At 43.3% G+C, this 17,361-nt stretch overlaps 1 protein-coding gene across 1 annotated transcript in view; it reads right to left on the minus strand.

The window, feature by feature from the left end:
- iqsec2b (IQ motif and Sec7 domain ArfGEF 2b) overlaps positions 1-17,361 on the minus strand; it is a gene marked incomplete at both ends in the record, with an annotated part of 130,277 nt that overhangs the window by 9,491 nt on the left and 103,425 nt on the right. Inside the window, 9 exon segments of the mRNA XM_080734159.1 lie at positions 1,168-1,293; positions 2,982-3,121; positions 3,538-3,700; positions 5,254-5,380; positions 7,918-8,079; positions 8,712-9,055; positions 10,189-10,573; positions 12,399-12,766; positions 14,441-14,758. Coding sequence (XP_080590285.1) covers positions 1,168-1,293; positions 2,982-3,121; positions 3,538-3,700; positions 5,254-5,380; positions 7,918-8,079; positions 8,712-9,055; positions 10,189-10,573; positions 12,399-12,766; positions 14,441-14,758 — 2,133 coding nt within the window.

The raw sequence follows: 17,361 nt of genomic DNA on the forward strand, positions 1-17,361 counted from the left end.
CTCACCATCAGTTGATTCTTCATATCCATATGAGTCAAACCGCTGAGATAATTTGTGTATAATTGGAACACAGTTCTTATATGACGCCATATGAAAAAGGTCTATGGGAATTCAGAATGGGGGAAGAAAACCGCGAACCAGGTAGGATGTGAAAATTACGTCACAGTTCACTACTCTTAGGGCTGTCACGATTATGACATTTTACATGACGATTATTTGTCACTCAAATAATTGCGATTAACAATTTAATTGTGTTTTTGTCGTTGACAATTACATTTCTGTTTGGCTTTTAGGCTTTTAACTCATTGATTGCCAAGGCCCGAGTTTCCCGAGTTATTACAGTAGTCCCAGGCTGCCACAGCCCGAGTTTCCCGAGTTGGCAGCCATTTTGAAAAAAAAAAAAAAAAAAAAACTTTTTATAAGAAAATATCCAAAAATGCCATAAATGTATTGGGCATGATCGCAATCGCGAAATTGCATGTTTAGCCCCATAACAAACACATCTTTTAAAATGGCAAAATGTTTGTTTTGTCTGACTTTGAAGGCTTGGTTAAAAAGTACTACACATATGGTGCATCATCTAGGCATGGGCGTGCACGATCCGTGCACTAAAAATTGATCTGTGCACTAGAAATTTAGGAACGTGGCAGTGAGGAACTTGGCGGCCATTTTGAAAATGGCAATCAAATTAAGTTGCACATGGTAGATATGACACATAACCTAAATATACAAAGAAATTACTGACATATTTGACAACTTTATTCTTAAAAAAGAACATTGATAGTGGAAATAGCCGATCTACAAGCTCACAACGCGTTGTGAGCTTGTAGATCTGCTATTTCCACTATTTTTGACTTTTGTTTTTAAATATATGAACATTTTTCAACATGGAAACGATTATGACGATTATGAAAAATAATCAACGATTATTTCAAAAAATCACGATTAGACGATTATGTAATAATTGTGACAGCCCTAAACTCTATAAACAGGTAGTAACACCCACAGGGATTACGAATAAGTACCAGAAACCGGGAGATTTATGTTATACTACAGAACTCCACTACCCACTGCACTTGGACCAGCTGGGATTAAATGTTTGAGAGCTTCTGCATTACAGAAACTGGCTATGAGTCAGACGTAGACAAGCGCTGAGTCGACTCTTACCACAAGGAGGTCGTTGAAAAGGAAGACCTCTCGTTGGTGAACTCCGGTCCGTTGAGGTCTGTTTGGATCCGGCACCTCGTACAGCTGGCAGCAACACACCAGCCTACGATGTGGAAGAGACAGCACCTACAGCATGCACACGCGCACACGCACGCACGCGCGAGCACACACACACACACAAACACACACACACACACACACACACACACACACACACACACACACACGTGCGCACACGTCACTCAACAAGAACTACATACCACCAGTAAGACTCCCTAATGAAATAGATCTTGTCCTATCCGGTCAATGCCTGCCCCTACTTCCTACCACTAGCAATAATCAGTTCATTATTTCCCCCGTCGATATATGAAACTATAATATATGTTTTTAAAGAACTTCAAGATGATTTAATTCAGTGAAAAAGTAATCAATAATGGCCAAGAAAATAATGGATAGTTGCAGCCCTACAACCTTTTCAGGCCGTGACCACACTGACAAGCAGTAGGAATGTAGGAGTTGACACATTACATTTAGTTTGACTCAGTTCCAGTATTATGAAAATAGCTGATCTACATGCTCACGATGCCTTTCACATTGTGTGCATGTAGATCAGCTATTTTCCCATTTGTGACTCTTTCTCAGGTAATATTTGACAATTTAGCTTAGTTTGTTGACTACTTTTGATGCAGAAATGGTGTAATTCTTTTTATTTTTATTTTAGCAGTATTAAAAAAGTCATAAAAGTCATTAAGTTCTCACTTTAGAAATGTGCAGATACCCTGTATAGAGCATCGCAGTGAGGTGTCGGAAGTCCATTTTCCATTAATTTTCACCATAGGGTTTTTCAATATCAGCCACAAAGTCGTAGCAATTCAATGTACACTTACCACTAGGCTGGTGGTTGTAAAATGGTTCTATATGCTCCTGTAGAACCCCCGAGTATATCACTCTAGTTTTAGTAAAAACACGTTTTAATCAAGATCGCACGGAGAAGAACTGCATTTCCCATACTGCTAAACATGTACATCCGGTGAAATCGACGTCTGTGATTGGTCTAGCTTCTTCTTCTTTCACATATCTTGCAGTTATCGCGGAAGTAGCTACTGCCCCCTGTCTTCCCGGCGGATTATTGCACTTCAGCAGAACTCCGTGAGCGATCGTCTTTCTTTTACAAATATGATGCACTATGTTAAGGATGACGATAAGAGCGTCCACACTCCACAGAGATGACAATCACTACATTTCAGGCCATATGCTGGCCTGGATAACTAAACTGAGCGTGATTTAAGGGCTATATTTCAGGAAACAAGTGTCATTCGCAATGCATTCTGGGAGTGTAGTTTCCGCAATTTTAAAAATAGTGATGTACACAGTCTTGTACCCTGCCCTTTTTTCAGCTTTCTAATTAATCTTTGCATTCAAAAAAATGTGAATATTGACATGATACCTCTCCAGCCGAGGTGGCTTTGTCCAAGGCTTAAAAACGTTTAAATAAATACTTTATGAAATGTCTATGGAAGAAATGAATGCGGAAAACGCTTCCGACACCAGAGTGAGGACGGGGTGGGGCTTCAACTGCGATGCTCTATTAATACACTTATACTGTATGTTGGTTTGTTTACTGTTGAGTGAGAAAACAATGTTTCACATTAAACTAATCATCTGGGGACCCCTTCAAATTCACTTGGGGACCCCCTGCACTGGCCCTGGGGGTCCTGACCCACAGGTTGAGATCCACTGCATATATAATATACCACCATCAATAAAGGAGCAAATCCAGGATGAGTGAGGCATGGCTCTCAGAAGAAACTCACAGGCTTCTTCCCCACTACGACTCTCTCCACAGCCTGCACTTGGGTCACGTGATCATCGTTGGTGCGGAGCTCCCACTTCTGGATGCGCTGGTAGATGCCCAGTAGCAGGTCTCTGGGGATGTCCTGACCGTTGTCCACTCCTTTACATGCAAACACACAACACGACGAACACGTCAGGTCTGTCAGTCTCGAAAATCAATGGGAACAATTTATATATCGTCACTGTCTGGCCAAAACCTCCTAACTCCATTTTTGAGTTTTTTGATTTTTGTGCATAAATCAGGGTTATTGAACACCCTTTATGTCTGAGTGTTGGGTTAAAATAATATTGAACCAAAGAAAAGTAGTAAAAAGCCCTTCGGTCAAAACCTCCTAATTCCACTTGAGCTCATGAAAATGAACATTTTGGAGTTAGGAGATTTCGGCCTGACAGCAGAGATATAATGGGTCACGACTTGAGTAAAAAAAATATATATATTTTTTCCTACGTTAAAATATATATATATAAAAGAGGAAAGGAGTTTTTTTTAAATCTTTTAAGACATTTTTAGACTACCTCTCAAGTTCTTAACGAAGTCGTCAATCTTCATCTTCCTCTCCGGCTTGACGTTGGGGCTGTACATGTCCGTGTTGAGGAGGATGATGGCGAAGGCCAGGATGAAGATGGTGTCAGGGTTCTGGAACTGTCTCACCAGGGTGGGGTTGCACACACAGTACCTCTGGCTGCAGGAGGAGACGTCAAACATCACAAGTCTGCAGCGTCGTATATATGATAAACCAGTGGCTCTCAACCTTTTCTGAATCTTTAAGTCAAGGGTCTTCAACAGGGGGTCCGGGACCCCTAGGGGGTCCTCAGAGTTACTACAGGGGGTCCTCCAAATCTTTCCTGTTTTATATTAACCACTTGAACCCTAGCATCCATATTCAGAGAACTTTAGCCAAAAATAGCAGATCTACAAGATCGGCTATTTTCGGCAAAGAGCTTTGATGTAGAGGGGAAAAAGAGCAAACTAAGTACACAGTGAAAGTGTCAAGTTCATTAAGTATTGACGGTTTAAGTGGTTAAATACCGGTATCCAAAAACACACATCAACATGAATCTAAAATACACTGATGATCATGCTGTCAAACAATGAAACTATATGGAATCTATGAACAGGTTGTGGGGCTCCCTGCTTCATCTCTCTCTCAGCTAAGGGGTCCTTGGCCTGAAAACGTTGAAGACCCCTGCTTTAAGTAGTCAGATGGGAGGGTGGGCCGTGTGCATTTGACCAGGATCAATGGAACATTATGTTATTTATCGCTGTCGCAATGAAAACTGAATTTCCCCATTTACTATCCTTTTTTAACAATGTTTTATCAATTATTTGGGGGCCTATTGCAGAATTCTCATGACCCACCAGCGGGCCCAGGCCCACAGGTTGAGAAACACTGTCCTAATTATTTTTTATTTATTTACTTTTTTTTACTATATCTACTGCATAGTACTGTGTTATATCCGTCTGTCTTTCAATGTTATATGAGATACTTCAATGGTTTCCTGTGTAAATAAGCCAAGTGCTTTCCTAGGATCTCCTTTTAGTTGACCTTGTACCAGTGAACTGTACCGTCATGAAACTGTACCTTTTTCTATGCAAACTTCTAATAAAGTCTTCAATCAATCAATCAATCAATAAAGCAGTGATCTTCAAAGTTGGTTGTTTTGTAATTTGCTGTTGTTTCAAGCCTTTTGCCAATAGTGGAGGCCTCAGCCAGAGGCTATTTGAGGGTCCTTGGCATGGAATCATTTGGGTATCCTTATGCTTGAAACCCACAGGGCGTGCGAGCGCACGGACACCGTTTTTTCTGCTCCCATGTTAATGAATGACAAACCTCGCACAGACGCGTATGGATGCAGCCCTCATTGCGCGCTATGGAGAGAGATCATCTCTATGGAGAGAGATCTCTATGGAGAGAGATCTCTCAACGCCTCGCACTGCAAGGCGTTGTGTGCTTGTAGATCTGCTGTTTTCACTACTTTTGTGCGACGGCCTTGTATGATGAAGCAGGGCTTTGCTTTGCAAAAAAAATTACAAATTTGAAACTTGGATGAGGTTTCTGCCTGACAGTAACAATTTACTTTATTGGCCGCCTAGCCCCCAAAATGGACATTTTATTTTTAATTATTTCCTAATGGCCGGCCTGGACCGGCCGGGAATGAACCGGCCGTTCGGGAGTTGTCCCGCTTTTCCCAATGGCCAGCACGTCCCTGTGTGTGTTCACTCTGGTCTACAGACCTGAAGGCCTCGATGAGCCTCTCCACCTTCTGGGCTTCTCCTTGAACTCTGATCTGAGCCTGGAACTTCCTGAGAGCGTCGTCCAGGTCCATTCCTGAGAAGTCCATCTCATCCACCACACAGCTGAAACACACACGTTTGTATTACACAATTTTAAACCTATAACCCTAAATCCTGAGTTATACTGAAAAAAAAACATCATAAAAAACAACTCATAAATGGTAAAACAAACCTAGCCCAGCCTTACACTCCCCCAGACTCTTCTTTGTAAATATCTATTTTTTGCACTGTTATTTTGTTTTCTTTTTTTCTGACAATATCTACTGCATAGTACTGTGTTCTATCCGTCTGTCATTCAACGTTATATGAGACACTTAAATGGTTTCCTGCGCAAATAAGCCGAAAAGCTTACTAGGATCTGCCTTTTAGTTGCCCTTGTACCAGTGAACTGTACCGTCATGAAACTGTACCTTTTCCTATGCAAACTTCTAATAAAGTCTTCAATCAATCAATCAATACATAGTAGTTTGCCGGTGTTACAAACAATAGCTACAACGATATTGATGACAGAAAATAATTAAGAAATGATTGTCCTCCTGGGTACCAGCGGCTGCCAGGGAACTGGAAGGATCTTGGTTCGATCACCGGCTCTCGGCTGCATGTCAAAGTGTCCTCGAACACTGAACCCTGTTCCTGATGAGCAGTTTGGTGCCTTATTGGGTGGTTTTCTCCACCTCCCGTGTGTGAATGTGTGATAGTAATGCACATTGTAAAGCGCTTTCTAAAAAGGTTCTATATAAATGTATACCTTTTACACACTTAACACTTAATAGTGTATCCGTCAGTACGTCATTCCAAATCTTCAGCTTTTTGGTGTCTTATGCGTTATCCTTTTGACATACATGGTCATGTAGGGTGCGTTCGGAAATGCGCACCGAGTGTGTGCTCAGTGTAGTGAGTGCAGTGGGCGGTGACGTTGTAGAGTGCATTCAGTGTGGCTTATTTACGAACGACCAGTTAAGAGGCAGCAGCGTGCTTTTTCAGTCAGAAAACGTTCTGAAAAGCAGCAGTTGCTAACGTAACGTTGCTATTGATAGGTAATTGAATTCATAACATTGGCCTACCTGCTGTTAGTTTACACGTTGATGCGTGCGTAACAATAAAGCCCAAAGGACCAATAAAGCATCAAATGGTGCGTTTTGTTATCATTTCCTACGCCATTGTTCACAGCTGAGAAGCGAGAGACACCGCCATGAAAACCAACCAATCAAAACACCGCCAAACCCCATCTTCTGAGTAGGTTCGTTCAGTGCGTGCACTCAGCACACCCGGTGCGCCGTGCACTGGATTTCCAAACGACAACGCACCAAGTAGGGCTGTCACAATTATTACATAATCGTCTAATCGCAATTATTTGACATAATCGCAAATATTTTGTCATAATCGTCATAATCGTGAATGTTGAAAAATGTTCATATATTTACAAACATTTTCAGAAATAGTGGAAATAGCAGATCTACAAGCTCACAACGCGTCGCGACAGGGCCGTTTTTAGCTATAGGCGGTATAGGCGGTCGCCTAGAGCGCCATCCTAGAGGGGGCGCCGAGGGGGCGCCGAAATGGAGGGAGTGGACCCAAACCAGCCCAAAACCGGCCCAAAACCGACTAAATTCACGGCAAAACCCGCAAAAATTAGCTTGTAGATCGGCTATTTCCACTATCAATGTTATTTTTTAAGTAGAAAGTTGTCAAATATGTCAGTAATTTCTTTGTATATTTAGGTTATGTGTCATATCTGCCATGTGCAACTTCAAAGCCTAAAAGCCAAACAGAAATGTAATTATCAACGACAAATACACAATTAAATCATTAATCGCAATTATTTGAGTGACAATTAATTGTCATGTAAAATGTCATAATCGTGACAGCCCTAGCACCAAGTGCACCGAATAAACGAACGATAACATGGCACACCAGTGCGTTGAGTGCACATTTTCCGAACGCACCTGATTGTCAATAAAGAACTTCAATAAATCAAGAGTCAAGATGCATCTCTACCCCATCAATACTAGAGATGGGATTTATGGCTCTTTGAAGTGAGCCGGATCTCTGGGATCCGTTCCTTTCAAAGAGCCGTTCAAAAGACTGGCTCATTTTAGTTACTAGTTACTCTGTAGATTTTGATTATAATTACAAATCACTTCAACCCTGTCCCTATATACATGTATTTCTGACATATATAGGTACATACCTGCCATTTGAAAATAGCCGATCTACAAGCTCACAATGCGTCGCGTTGCGACGCATTGTGAGCTTGTAGATCTGCTGTTTTCAAATGATTTTTCTACATTTTATTCATTGGAAAACCTGTGAAATGGGACATTCTGCTTCGTACTTTCAGTACATTTTGATACCAATACTTTTGTGCTTTTACTCAAGTACATTTAAATTAATTCCGAACTTCTACTTGTAGCAGAGTGTTTCTACATTGAGTACTTTTCTTTTCCCACCACTGTTCATTTAGAAATGAACGAACCGGATCCCATCGTTCATTTCAAAGAACCGTTCAAAAGACTCGATTCGTTCGCGAACGTCCCACCTCTAATCAATACACAATCAGTTGAATGTTGATGTTGTTGGGTTGTGACACCCAGACTCACTCGAGGACATCCTTGTTGAATTGTTTCTGGCGGTTCCCCAGGAACTCTCCGATCATCTGCCGGCTCAGGCCCTTCCTCTCCAGGATGAAGCGAGCAATCCCAACCGGGGTGTCAGACACAAACCCTCTCTCTATCAGGTACTGGATGCCTTTCTCTGGCTTCCTGAACACCAGAGACACAACACCAAAACAATATCACATGAACCCGAGTGCACTTCTGGGTCGAGCATTCAGGAGAAATAGACAATCTTTTTTTCATTTTCAAGGAGGGTTCAATTCAATTAACCCTCCCGGTGGGAGCTCTTCACCCACTGGGAAGGAGCTCCTAGCGGGAGGACATAGAGCATATACATGGGCAACTGGTGGCCCTCTGGTTAATATCGGAATAATGATATATTATTGATTTCAGCTGTTACAATTCCAACCATGCAAACATGACAGGAAAATAGCAAACGTGTCGCAGTGCGACCCGTTTTGAGCTTGTAGATCGTCTATTTTTTACTGTATGCAATGTCGCCCTCTGGAGTGAGTGTGAAAACAAAGTTGCCCACCCCTGACATAGAGCCTCCATCCTACTACTCCCGCTCAACGCCGTTATGTTTGAATAGATGCTTAAATTCCGAGCCAAATGGCTAAATGGCTTCACCAAGGTATCACCACCAGAGTGCCTCTGCCTGTATATTCACAACGTCCCTGGACTGGTGGTCTTACGTGTTGAAGAGGCTGTGTATTTATATTACCAGTACTTTTTCCACCACTGGTATTTATTTATATATTAACCCTCGGTGCTCTTACTTGTTGAAGAGGTTCAGTCCGATGCGGTACTGCCGCCTCTGCACCACGTCGTTGTTGAACGGCGGCGAGTCCCAGCTGTGGCGGCTCTCCCTCTGGTAGGTCTGCTTGCCCAGCGGGGGCAGCGGCTCGCGCAGGCTGTCCTGCGACGACGAGCCACCCGAGCTGCAGTTCACCGTCTCGTTGGAGTTGGTGGTGGAGTTGAGCGAGTCGTTGTCCCCGTCCGAGACGCAGCACGGCTGCTCCAGGCCACCGGGGGGCAGCGCCGCCATGGAGGAGGACGAGGACAGCGGCGTGGTGGGGGGCTGCTGCTGCGGCGAGGAGGAGGACGAGGGCGTGTCCGGGTACTGAGTGAGGACGCAAAGTATCGATTAGTTCATTTAGGTCTGGAATTGTTTTATACTTTAGCTATTGAAAAATAGCAGATATAACAAGCTTGAAGTGCCACGCTGCGAGCTTGTAGATCTGCTATTTTTGAAAAATGTCATTTGTAACTCAAATATCTGCTTCTGGGTGGTCCCTGGAACAACATGTTTTGAGATGGGGGTCCGCGGCCAAATACATGTCATTTTGGGGGTCCTTGAAACGACAACGTTTGAGAACTACTGATTTAGAAGAAGGATTTAGAATCATATAGAATCGGGTCCAAAATATTCTTGCAAAAAAGACTTGCAAAAAAGTTCACGATTTTTCAAAACTAGCAAATATACAAGCTCGCTGTGAGCTTGTATATCTGCAATTTTTTTTTATAGTTAAAGCATAAAATAATGGTTAAAGTGGTTCAAATCTAAAGTGACATGATTGAAAGTTGATGTCCTTATCGACCGATGAATCGATTATTTGATAAGCGGCGTTGTTTTTAGGGCCAAAAGGAACATTCTTGGTCCAAAACCAAAAATGAGTGCAGAAACTTAATTTCCTTGATGTATGTAACATTAACAAGCACCAACGAGCTTCAGCTGGGCACAGATGCACACACCTGCCCTCTGCAGTGCTCTATAGGAGTCTGTCTCATTTCTATCCAAAAGCCCTTGAATGTGATCATGGAATATGATTAAGGATTTACTGTGATTATGGTAAGCTCACATTTGCTATCACACACAAAATATATCGTCGTTGTCGGGTGGAAACCTCGTACGTCCAAGTTTCAAATGTACGTTATTTCGCAAAGTAAAGCCCTGCTTCATCATACAAGGCCGTCGCACAAAAGTAGTGAAAACAGCAGCTCTACTAGCACACAGGGCTGTTTTCACTAGTTTAAATCATTTTAAAAATGATAAATGCAAAACGGTTTTGGACATATAAGGTTTTCAACCGACAACAACGATATATATAATATATATATATGTTCTTTTTTTTTACAAAAACCTTTCCCCCCCCAAAAAAAAATGTATGCTGAATTTAAATCGTTTAATTTAACCAAATCATTTCTTAACGGCGAATCACTCCGTTTTAGATGGATCGTTGCCATCATCCCTACCGGGTACTGGTGGTGGTGCATGGGGTGGTGGTGGTGGTGGTGTGCCACGTGGTGAGGGACGTGCGTGGGCAGAGGTCTGCCCACGCTGGCGCGTGTCTGGCCCTGGGCGGCGGCCGTGGAGGCGGGGCGGCCCCCCGCCACGCTGCCGGCCGAGGAGTGGTTGAGGGTCTCCTGGGAGGATCCGGAGCCTCCGCCGGGCTCCTGCTCGTACACCAGCTGTCTGGTGAGCGAGCCGCGGTCCGAGCGGTCGCTCATGTCCACCGAGCTGTCGCTGGGCGGCTCGATGGTCAGCAGGGGCAGGTGGGCGCCTCGCAGCCGGTAGTCCCGGCACTCCGTGCAGGGGGTGCTGCGGCGGCTGTTGCTGCTCCCACCTCCCTCGGTGTCCCTGTGTGGGAGAAATATTTAGAGACCAGCGCTATTCAACCTGTGGCCCGTGGGCCGCACGCGGCCCCTGTGGCATGTCTATGCGGCCCGTCATGGTCATCATTTTGTTATACTTTCAGTGTGGACAAATAATTTCTGATGTAATTTTTCAGTTTCTCTCCGAAACATTGTTTGTTTTGTTTTATACAAGACTTTTTTGACTTTTTTGATATTTTGTTTGTTCCAAAAGAGGTTTGGACTGTTATCTGTGTGTTTCCTTCATTTTTAGACTAGTCATGTAGTGTGTTACAAAATCATTCTCTAAACGCCCAAAATACGATCTTACTTTTTGCGTTTCCTTAATTTTTAGACTAGTCACGTAATGTGTTACAAAATCATTCTCTAAACGTAGGACGTAGGAAAATAGGACCATACTTTTTAGCTTGCGGCCCTTGGACTTTTGGTATTTTGAGTGGCCCCTGAACCATCTTAAGTTGAGAAGCCCTGTTATAGACTGTCAAATGTTTATTTATCCTACTTACATTCAACTTTGTAGAACTTAGTTTAAAGCAAATCTCACACTAATTTCGATTTGCCTGCAGCTATCAATCCAACAGCTGACATCCTCCGGTGACTTCTACTTCTCTGTTCTAAAGTGAGACTATACATGGTCATTGCTAACTTAACCAGTCAGCCTTATTACATACTGTATGGCACTTAGTATAGATGTGTCTATTCTATCTCCATTTATGGAGTGAGGTGTCCCATATCGTCACTGTCAGGCAGAAACCTCGTATCACCAAGTTTCAAATTTGTACTTTTTCCACCAAGTAAAGCCCTGCTTCAACATAGAAGGCTGTCGCACAAAAGTAGTGAAAACAGCCGATCTACAAGCACACAACGCCTCGCGGTGCGAGGCGTTGTGTGCTTGTAGATCTGCTGTTTTCACTAGTTTAGTTCATTTTTAAAATGATAAATACAAAACGAACGGTCTTGGACATATAGGGTTTCCACCCGACAACGACAATATGACACTTCAGGAGGCTTGTGCCACGAGAGGGCTGAAAGGAGAGGCCAGGAGGCCTGCTACTCTGATGCTGTGAATGCTGTTATAGTACAGGGGCTAATACAAATTTTGGTACCACCCAAGGTGACCGTAACATTTTTGGATTTTCTTCTTCGTACATATCTCTAGTTTATATTTTGGTATGATAACCCTTTCTGAGAAGTAGCTTAATTGATGTTATCACCCTCTAGAGTCGGTGTCCCATTAACCTTACTATACAGCTAAAAATGAATCTGCTTTAAGTAGCATATGAGGGGTCAAACTAGGAGTTTTTCATGATTCTGAATCCATTGCAAGCATCTGTTTTGCACAAAAAACATTCCTTGGGCTAAAACGGCCCCCTCAAACGTGTGAAAAGTGATGAATCATCACTTTTTCAAACCACTAAACCGCCGTTTTTAGCGCAAGGAATGTTTTTCGTGCAAAACAGATGCTTGCAATGGATTCAGAATCATGAAAAAACCCTAGTTTGACCCCTCATATGCTACTTAAAGCAGATTATTTTTTACCTTTTTTTCCCTGTATAGTAAAGTTAATGGGACACCGACTCTAGCGGGTGATAACATCAATTAAGCTACTTCTCAGAAAGGGTTATCATACCAAAACGTAAACTAGAGACATGTAGGAAGACAAAAATGAAAAAAACTTACGGTCACCTTGGGTTGTACCAATTTGTGAAAATATCAGTATTAGCCCCTGTTCTATTACTCTGTTGCTGAAATCTTCAATAAATTGTCATCTTCATGCACCCTGACTGGATATTAATATCTTTCCATCACACCTGCTGTCCTCGCGGACCCCGGCGCCGCCGCCGGGGCCCCAGTACTCCGTGTCGGTGCTGCTGGGGGCGCGGTCCAGGGACAGCGGGGACGAGGGGACGCAGTCGTCCATGTAGAGCGTGACGTCGCTGTAGGAGGTGGCGGTGCTGTCCCCGTGCATGCTGTGTCCCCCTCCTCCTCCCCCGCCGATGGCCCGGCCTCGGTCTCCTCCCGCCAGGCCCCTCTGGGAGGACGGGTTGCTGCTGCTGCTCCACACGCACTCCCCAAAGTCCTCGCCCATGGCCCCGCCCTCCCTGCTGCCTTCCTGGGAGTCGTCGCGTCCCGCGCGGCAGGTCAGCGCGTCGTCGATGGAGTCCGCCAGGGACTTCACCTGGAAGGAGTAGGGATGGGCCCGTGTGAACGTTTCATATCACGATTATTAGTGACGAAAGAAATCGCGAATTACGATATTAGCGCGATAATCAAAATCCATTATCCTGGGGCGGAACATTTGCCAAAAAAATTCCGATCTACAAGCTCAGAATGCGTCGCGTTGCGATGCGTTGTGAGCTTGTAGATCGGATATTTTTTGGCAAAGACGTTTGATAGAGAGTGAAAAAAGACTGTATCAAGTACGTATATTATAAGTACCTTTTACCAATTATAGAGGGTTTAAATGGTACTGGATATGCTGTACAGGAACAGGACGTACTGTAAATGGCCCTTGTTTTTACATACAGACATCTACTGTAATACGACTTGGTTCATTCTTGACCCCAATTTATTTTGGGTGGTCCCCAGATGATTAACTTAATGTGCAAGATCGTTTTCTCACTCAACAGTAAACAAACCAACATGAAGTTTAAGTACAGAGTATTTATGCACATTTCTAAAGTGACAATTTAAGGACTTTTTAATACCTCTAAAACGACAAATTAAACATTGGCCAAATTGTCAAATATAAGACGCAGAAATTGTGAAAATAGCCATTGCAAGGCGTTGTGAGCATGTGGATCTGCTATTTTCACAATAGAACCGTGTTATACAAAATGTAATAACTCAACTTATAGTGCTTGTCAGGGTCAGGGGGTCCCCGGTTCAAATATCATTATTTTGGGGGTCGCTGCCTGAAAAGGTTGAGAACCACTGATCTAAACTAGCGTCCTCTGAGAATCTCTGACCGCATGGTAGTGTTGAGCTTCGTTCACAATGCAGACGAATCCCATTTGTTTCTCAAATCTCATCTTTAGGACTGACTGTCCACTCTGTTATTTGCAAGTGATTAGATGGGATCTGCATTGGTTGCTGTGGTAACTCTGTAGCGACCTTAGCGTGAGTAATGCTCAACTTGTACAATGTTGGCTATTTTCGGTGAGCGAAGTACAGTATAGGCTTCAGTGTCCACGTGTCCAGACTGAGACATCTTCTAGAAATCAGATTTGAATCACATTTCAAACCACATGTGAATGTGGTTCAAATCTGATTAGCAAATCCAAGTGGGTTTCTGTTGTTGTTCAGACAACAGTCTGATTCTAATCTGGAAAAGCAAGAAATCTGACTTGGGCTGTCACACTGAACCAGGGGTGTCGCACCAAATTCTGGGCCCTGGGTACAAGGATTCACTGTGGGCCCCCCATGAATGTTCTTCATAGGGGGAGGCGGTTTAACCCATTTAGACTGGGAACGCATTATTACACATTATTTTGTGCTTTAATAATGAAAAATAGCAGATATACACTGAGTGCCGCGATGCGAGCTTGTAGATCTGCTATTTTTGAAAAATCGTGAAAATCCTTATATTTCAAATATTTCAAATCCTTCTAAGGTTTTTTGAAAAATCCATGTTTCCCAGCTCAAAAGATTTAGTTCCAGAGACCCCCAGAAGCAAAATTTGAGTTACAAATGTTTGCTTAAAAAATACATATATTTTTCATGACTTGTATATCTGCTATTTTTCAATAGCTAAATAAGGCCCCTCCACCTTGGGCCCTAGTAACTCAGTCCCACTCCCCCCCCCCCCTTGTGATGCCCCTGCCCAGAACATACCGCTTTAAAACCCTCGTACCTGTTTGGAGAAGGAGTCCTCTAAGTGTGTGTAGTCTCCCGGGCGGTCCGGGTCCGGGGAGTGAGGCGGTCCCGCGGCCACGCTGTGGGTGAAGTTGGTCTGCGTCTGGGCCTGCTGCTGCGGCTGGCGCTCGTCGAAGGAGTACTGCAGTCTCATGTTGGACAGAATGATGCGGCGCGTCATGCGGCTCTCGGAGGCCGAGCTTCGGAGTCGCTCGAAGTTCTTGTTCATGCGGTACTGGCGGAAGGCCGTCTGGATGGTCCTGGCGGCTCGGCGGCTTACAAAGGACCCGCCGTACTTCCTCTCTAGCATCTCCACCTGACAGAGGTGTATTTGAACCATATTTATTATTTATTTGAACGACAATGAAACCGAAGTCATCCTTTTTGGCCCCCCTGACAAAACAACCACCATTGCCACATCCCGTGGACCACTCACCTGCAAACCCCAAGTTAACTCAGTTACTGCCAATTAAATATGCCCTCGAGTGGCATTATTGCCAGAAAATCTCCATAGACTCCCATGTAATTTATAGTGCACAGATCATGCACGCCCATGCACAGATCATGCACCATGTTTGTGCAGGCTGTTCACAGCTTTCAAACAAAAAAATCAGATTGGAAATCCGTTCAGGCATTCTTGAGAAAATAGCCATTATGTTTTCTTCAGATGTAAACAAACATGGCTGCCATGTTTGAAAGATGGGGTTGTATGGGGGGTGGAACATGCAAAATCGCGATTGAAATCATGTTTACTAGATTTAATGGGGTCCAAAAAAAAAAAAATATATATATATATATATATATATATATTCAAAAAAAAAAGAATATTTTTTTGGGGTTTTTTTTCTAAGTAAAAGTCGCCCAAAGTCGCTTGGCAGGGAAGTCCATAGTGAGAAAGTTGATCTAAAAGTCGTTTGGCACTGTATAGACCTGGGTGTGATACTGGACTCCTCCCTTAAATTCGACAAACAGATCAATGCTGTCATGAAAGGAGCTTTCTTTCAGTTAAGGCAGATCACTAAAATAAAACCCTTTCTCTCCAGGCCTGATCTGGAGAGGGTCATGCATGCTCTAATAACATCAAGGCTTGACTATTGCAATTCCCTCTATTCAGGCATTTCTAGCGCCTCCCTCTCCAGACTACAGCTGGTTCAAAACTCAGCTGCCAGGCTCCTGACCGGCACCCGCAGGTGGGACCACATCTCCCCCGTTTTATCCACTCTTCATTGGTTGCCAGTCAAATTCAGAATACAATTCAAAATCCTTCTGTTCACCTATAAAGCCCAATTCAATCTGGCACCACCCTACATATCAAATCTCATCGAACCCCCCGATTCCACCAGGCCACTACGATCTGCAGACCATATGCGTTTAAAGGTTCCACTCACAAACCTGAAATTAGGTGATCGTGCCTTTTCGGTCGCCGCACCAATCCTATGGAACACCCTGCCCCTGACCGTAAAAACAGCATCTTCCCTGGCCATTTTTAAAACCAGATTAAAAACGCATCTGTTTTCCCTGGCTTTTTAAATCACATTCTTTACACATACCACATATTGACCCATTTTATTCGTGTAACTTTTGATGTTTTTCCTTTTGTTTTTGTTTCTTCGCACTGTATTTTTTATCTGTAATTACTGCATGTTCTACTGTTTTTTCTTGTATGTTGTGCAGCACTTTGGTTGACCCTGGTGGTTTTTAAAATGTGCTATATAAATAAAATTGACTTGACTTGACACGGAAAATGCACCCACACACATCGAGCATCACTAAACGTTATTATCCATCACATACTGCTAGAAATGTGTCTTTGGTTAGGGGCTTCTGAGCAACATAAAAAGGCAGACCTTTATTCATTTACATTACTTTACTTTGTTTCCAAAGATAGTGAACTTTGGAGATCTACAAGCTCGGTAACCAGCCTGTTCACCCTCCCGGCCGTTTGCCCTAATTTTTTAGGTGCTGACCGCTCGGTGGGACGGTTTTTGTATGCTTGTATTTGTTTCACTGAGGATAAGATGAGAAATAGGTTTAGGGTTAGACAGTTTAGAGTTACCAGCCAGGTGAGCCAGCCACTACAGAATAGGACCTAAACTCTGTATAAAATAGCAAAAAACAGACTGGTCACAAGCCCAAGCACAACTTGTGAGCTTGTAGGGAGCAGTTGGGGACACTTTGACACACATACTGGGTGGACCAGGGGCGAACCGGTGAACCTTCTTATTACCAGAGGGACTCTCTACCCACTCAGCTACAGATGCCCTTTCATACACTCATGAAAGACACGTAAACTGTGAGTCACTGAACAAAAGTGCAGCCCGCCACTCACATTAGTAAGTAAGTAAGTAGCCTTGGGAAGCAACGGTTCCAGAGAGAGTCATGTGGCCCGTAGCGTGAGACGGCTAGATGTACAAGTACACCCCCTGGACATGTCGCAGGGACTTAACCCCAATCCAACCCTTGTGCTGAGAGCCAAGTACGGAAGCATTGGGTAGGTATGTCACAATCATTACATAATCGTCTAATCGCAATTATTTGATAATAATCGCAATTATTGTGATAATCGTCATAATCGTTTACATGTTGAAAAATGTTTGTATATGTTCAAACATTTAAAAAATAGTGGAAATAGCCGGCTATTTCCACTATCAATGTTCTTTTTAAAGTGTACACTTGTCAAATATGTCCTTCATTTCTTTGTATATTTAGGTTATGTGACATATCTGCCATGTGCAACGTCAAAGTCTACTGAAGCCTAACAGAAATGTAACTATCAACGACAAAAACACAATTAAATCGTTAATCGCAATTATTTGAGTGACAATTAATCGTCATTTAAAATGTCATAATCGTGACGGCCCTAGCATTAGGTAGAATATTTAGTCTTCGGTATGACTTGGACAAGAGACTGAACCCAGC

This window comes from Nannobrachium achirus, assembly GCF_963921795.1.
Source record: "Nannobrachium achirus genome assembly, chromosome: 9".
Classification (NCBI taxonomy): Eukaryota; Metazoa; Chordata; class Actinopteri; order Myctophiformes; family Myctophidae; genus Nannobrachium; species Nannobrachium achirus.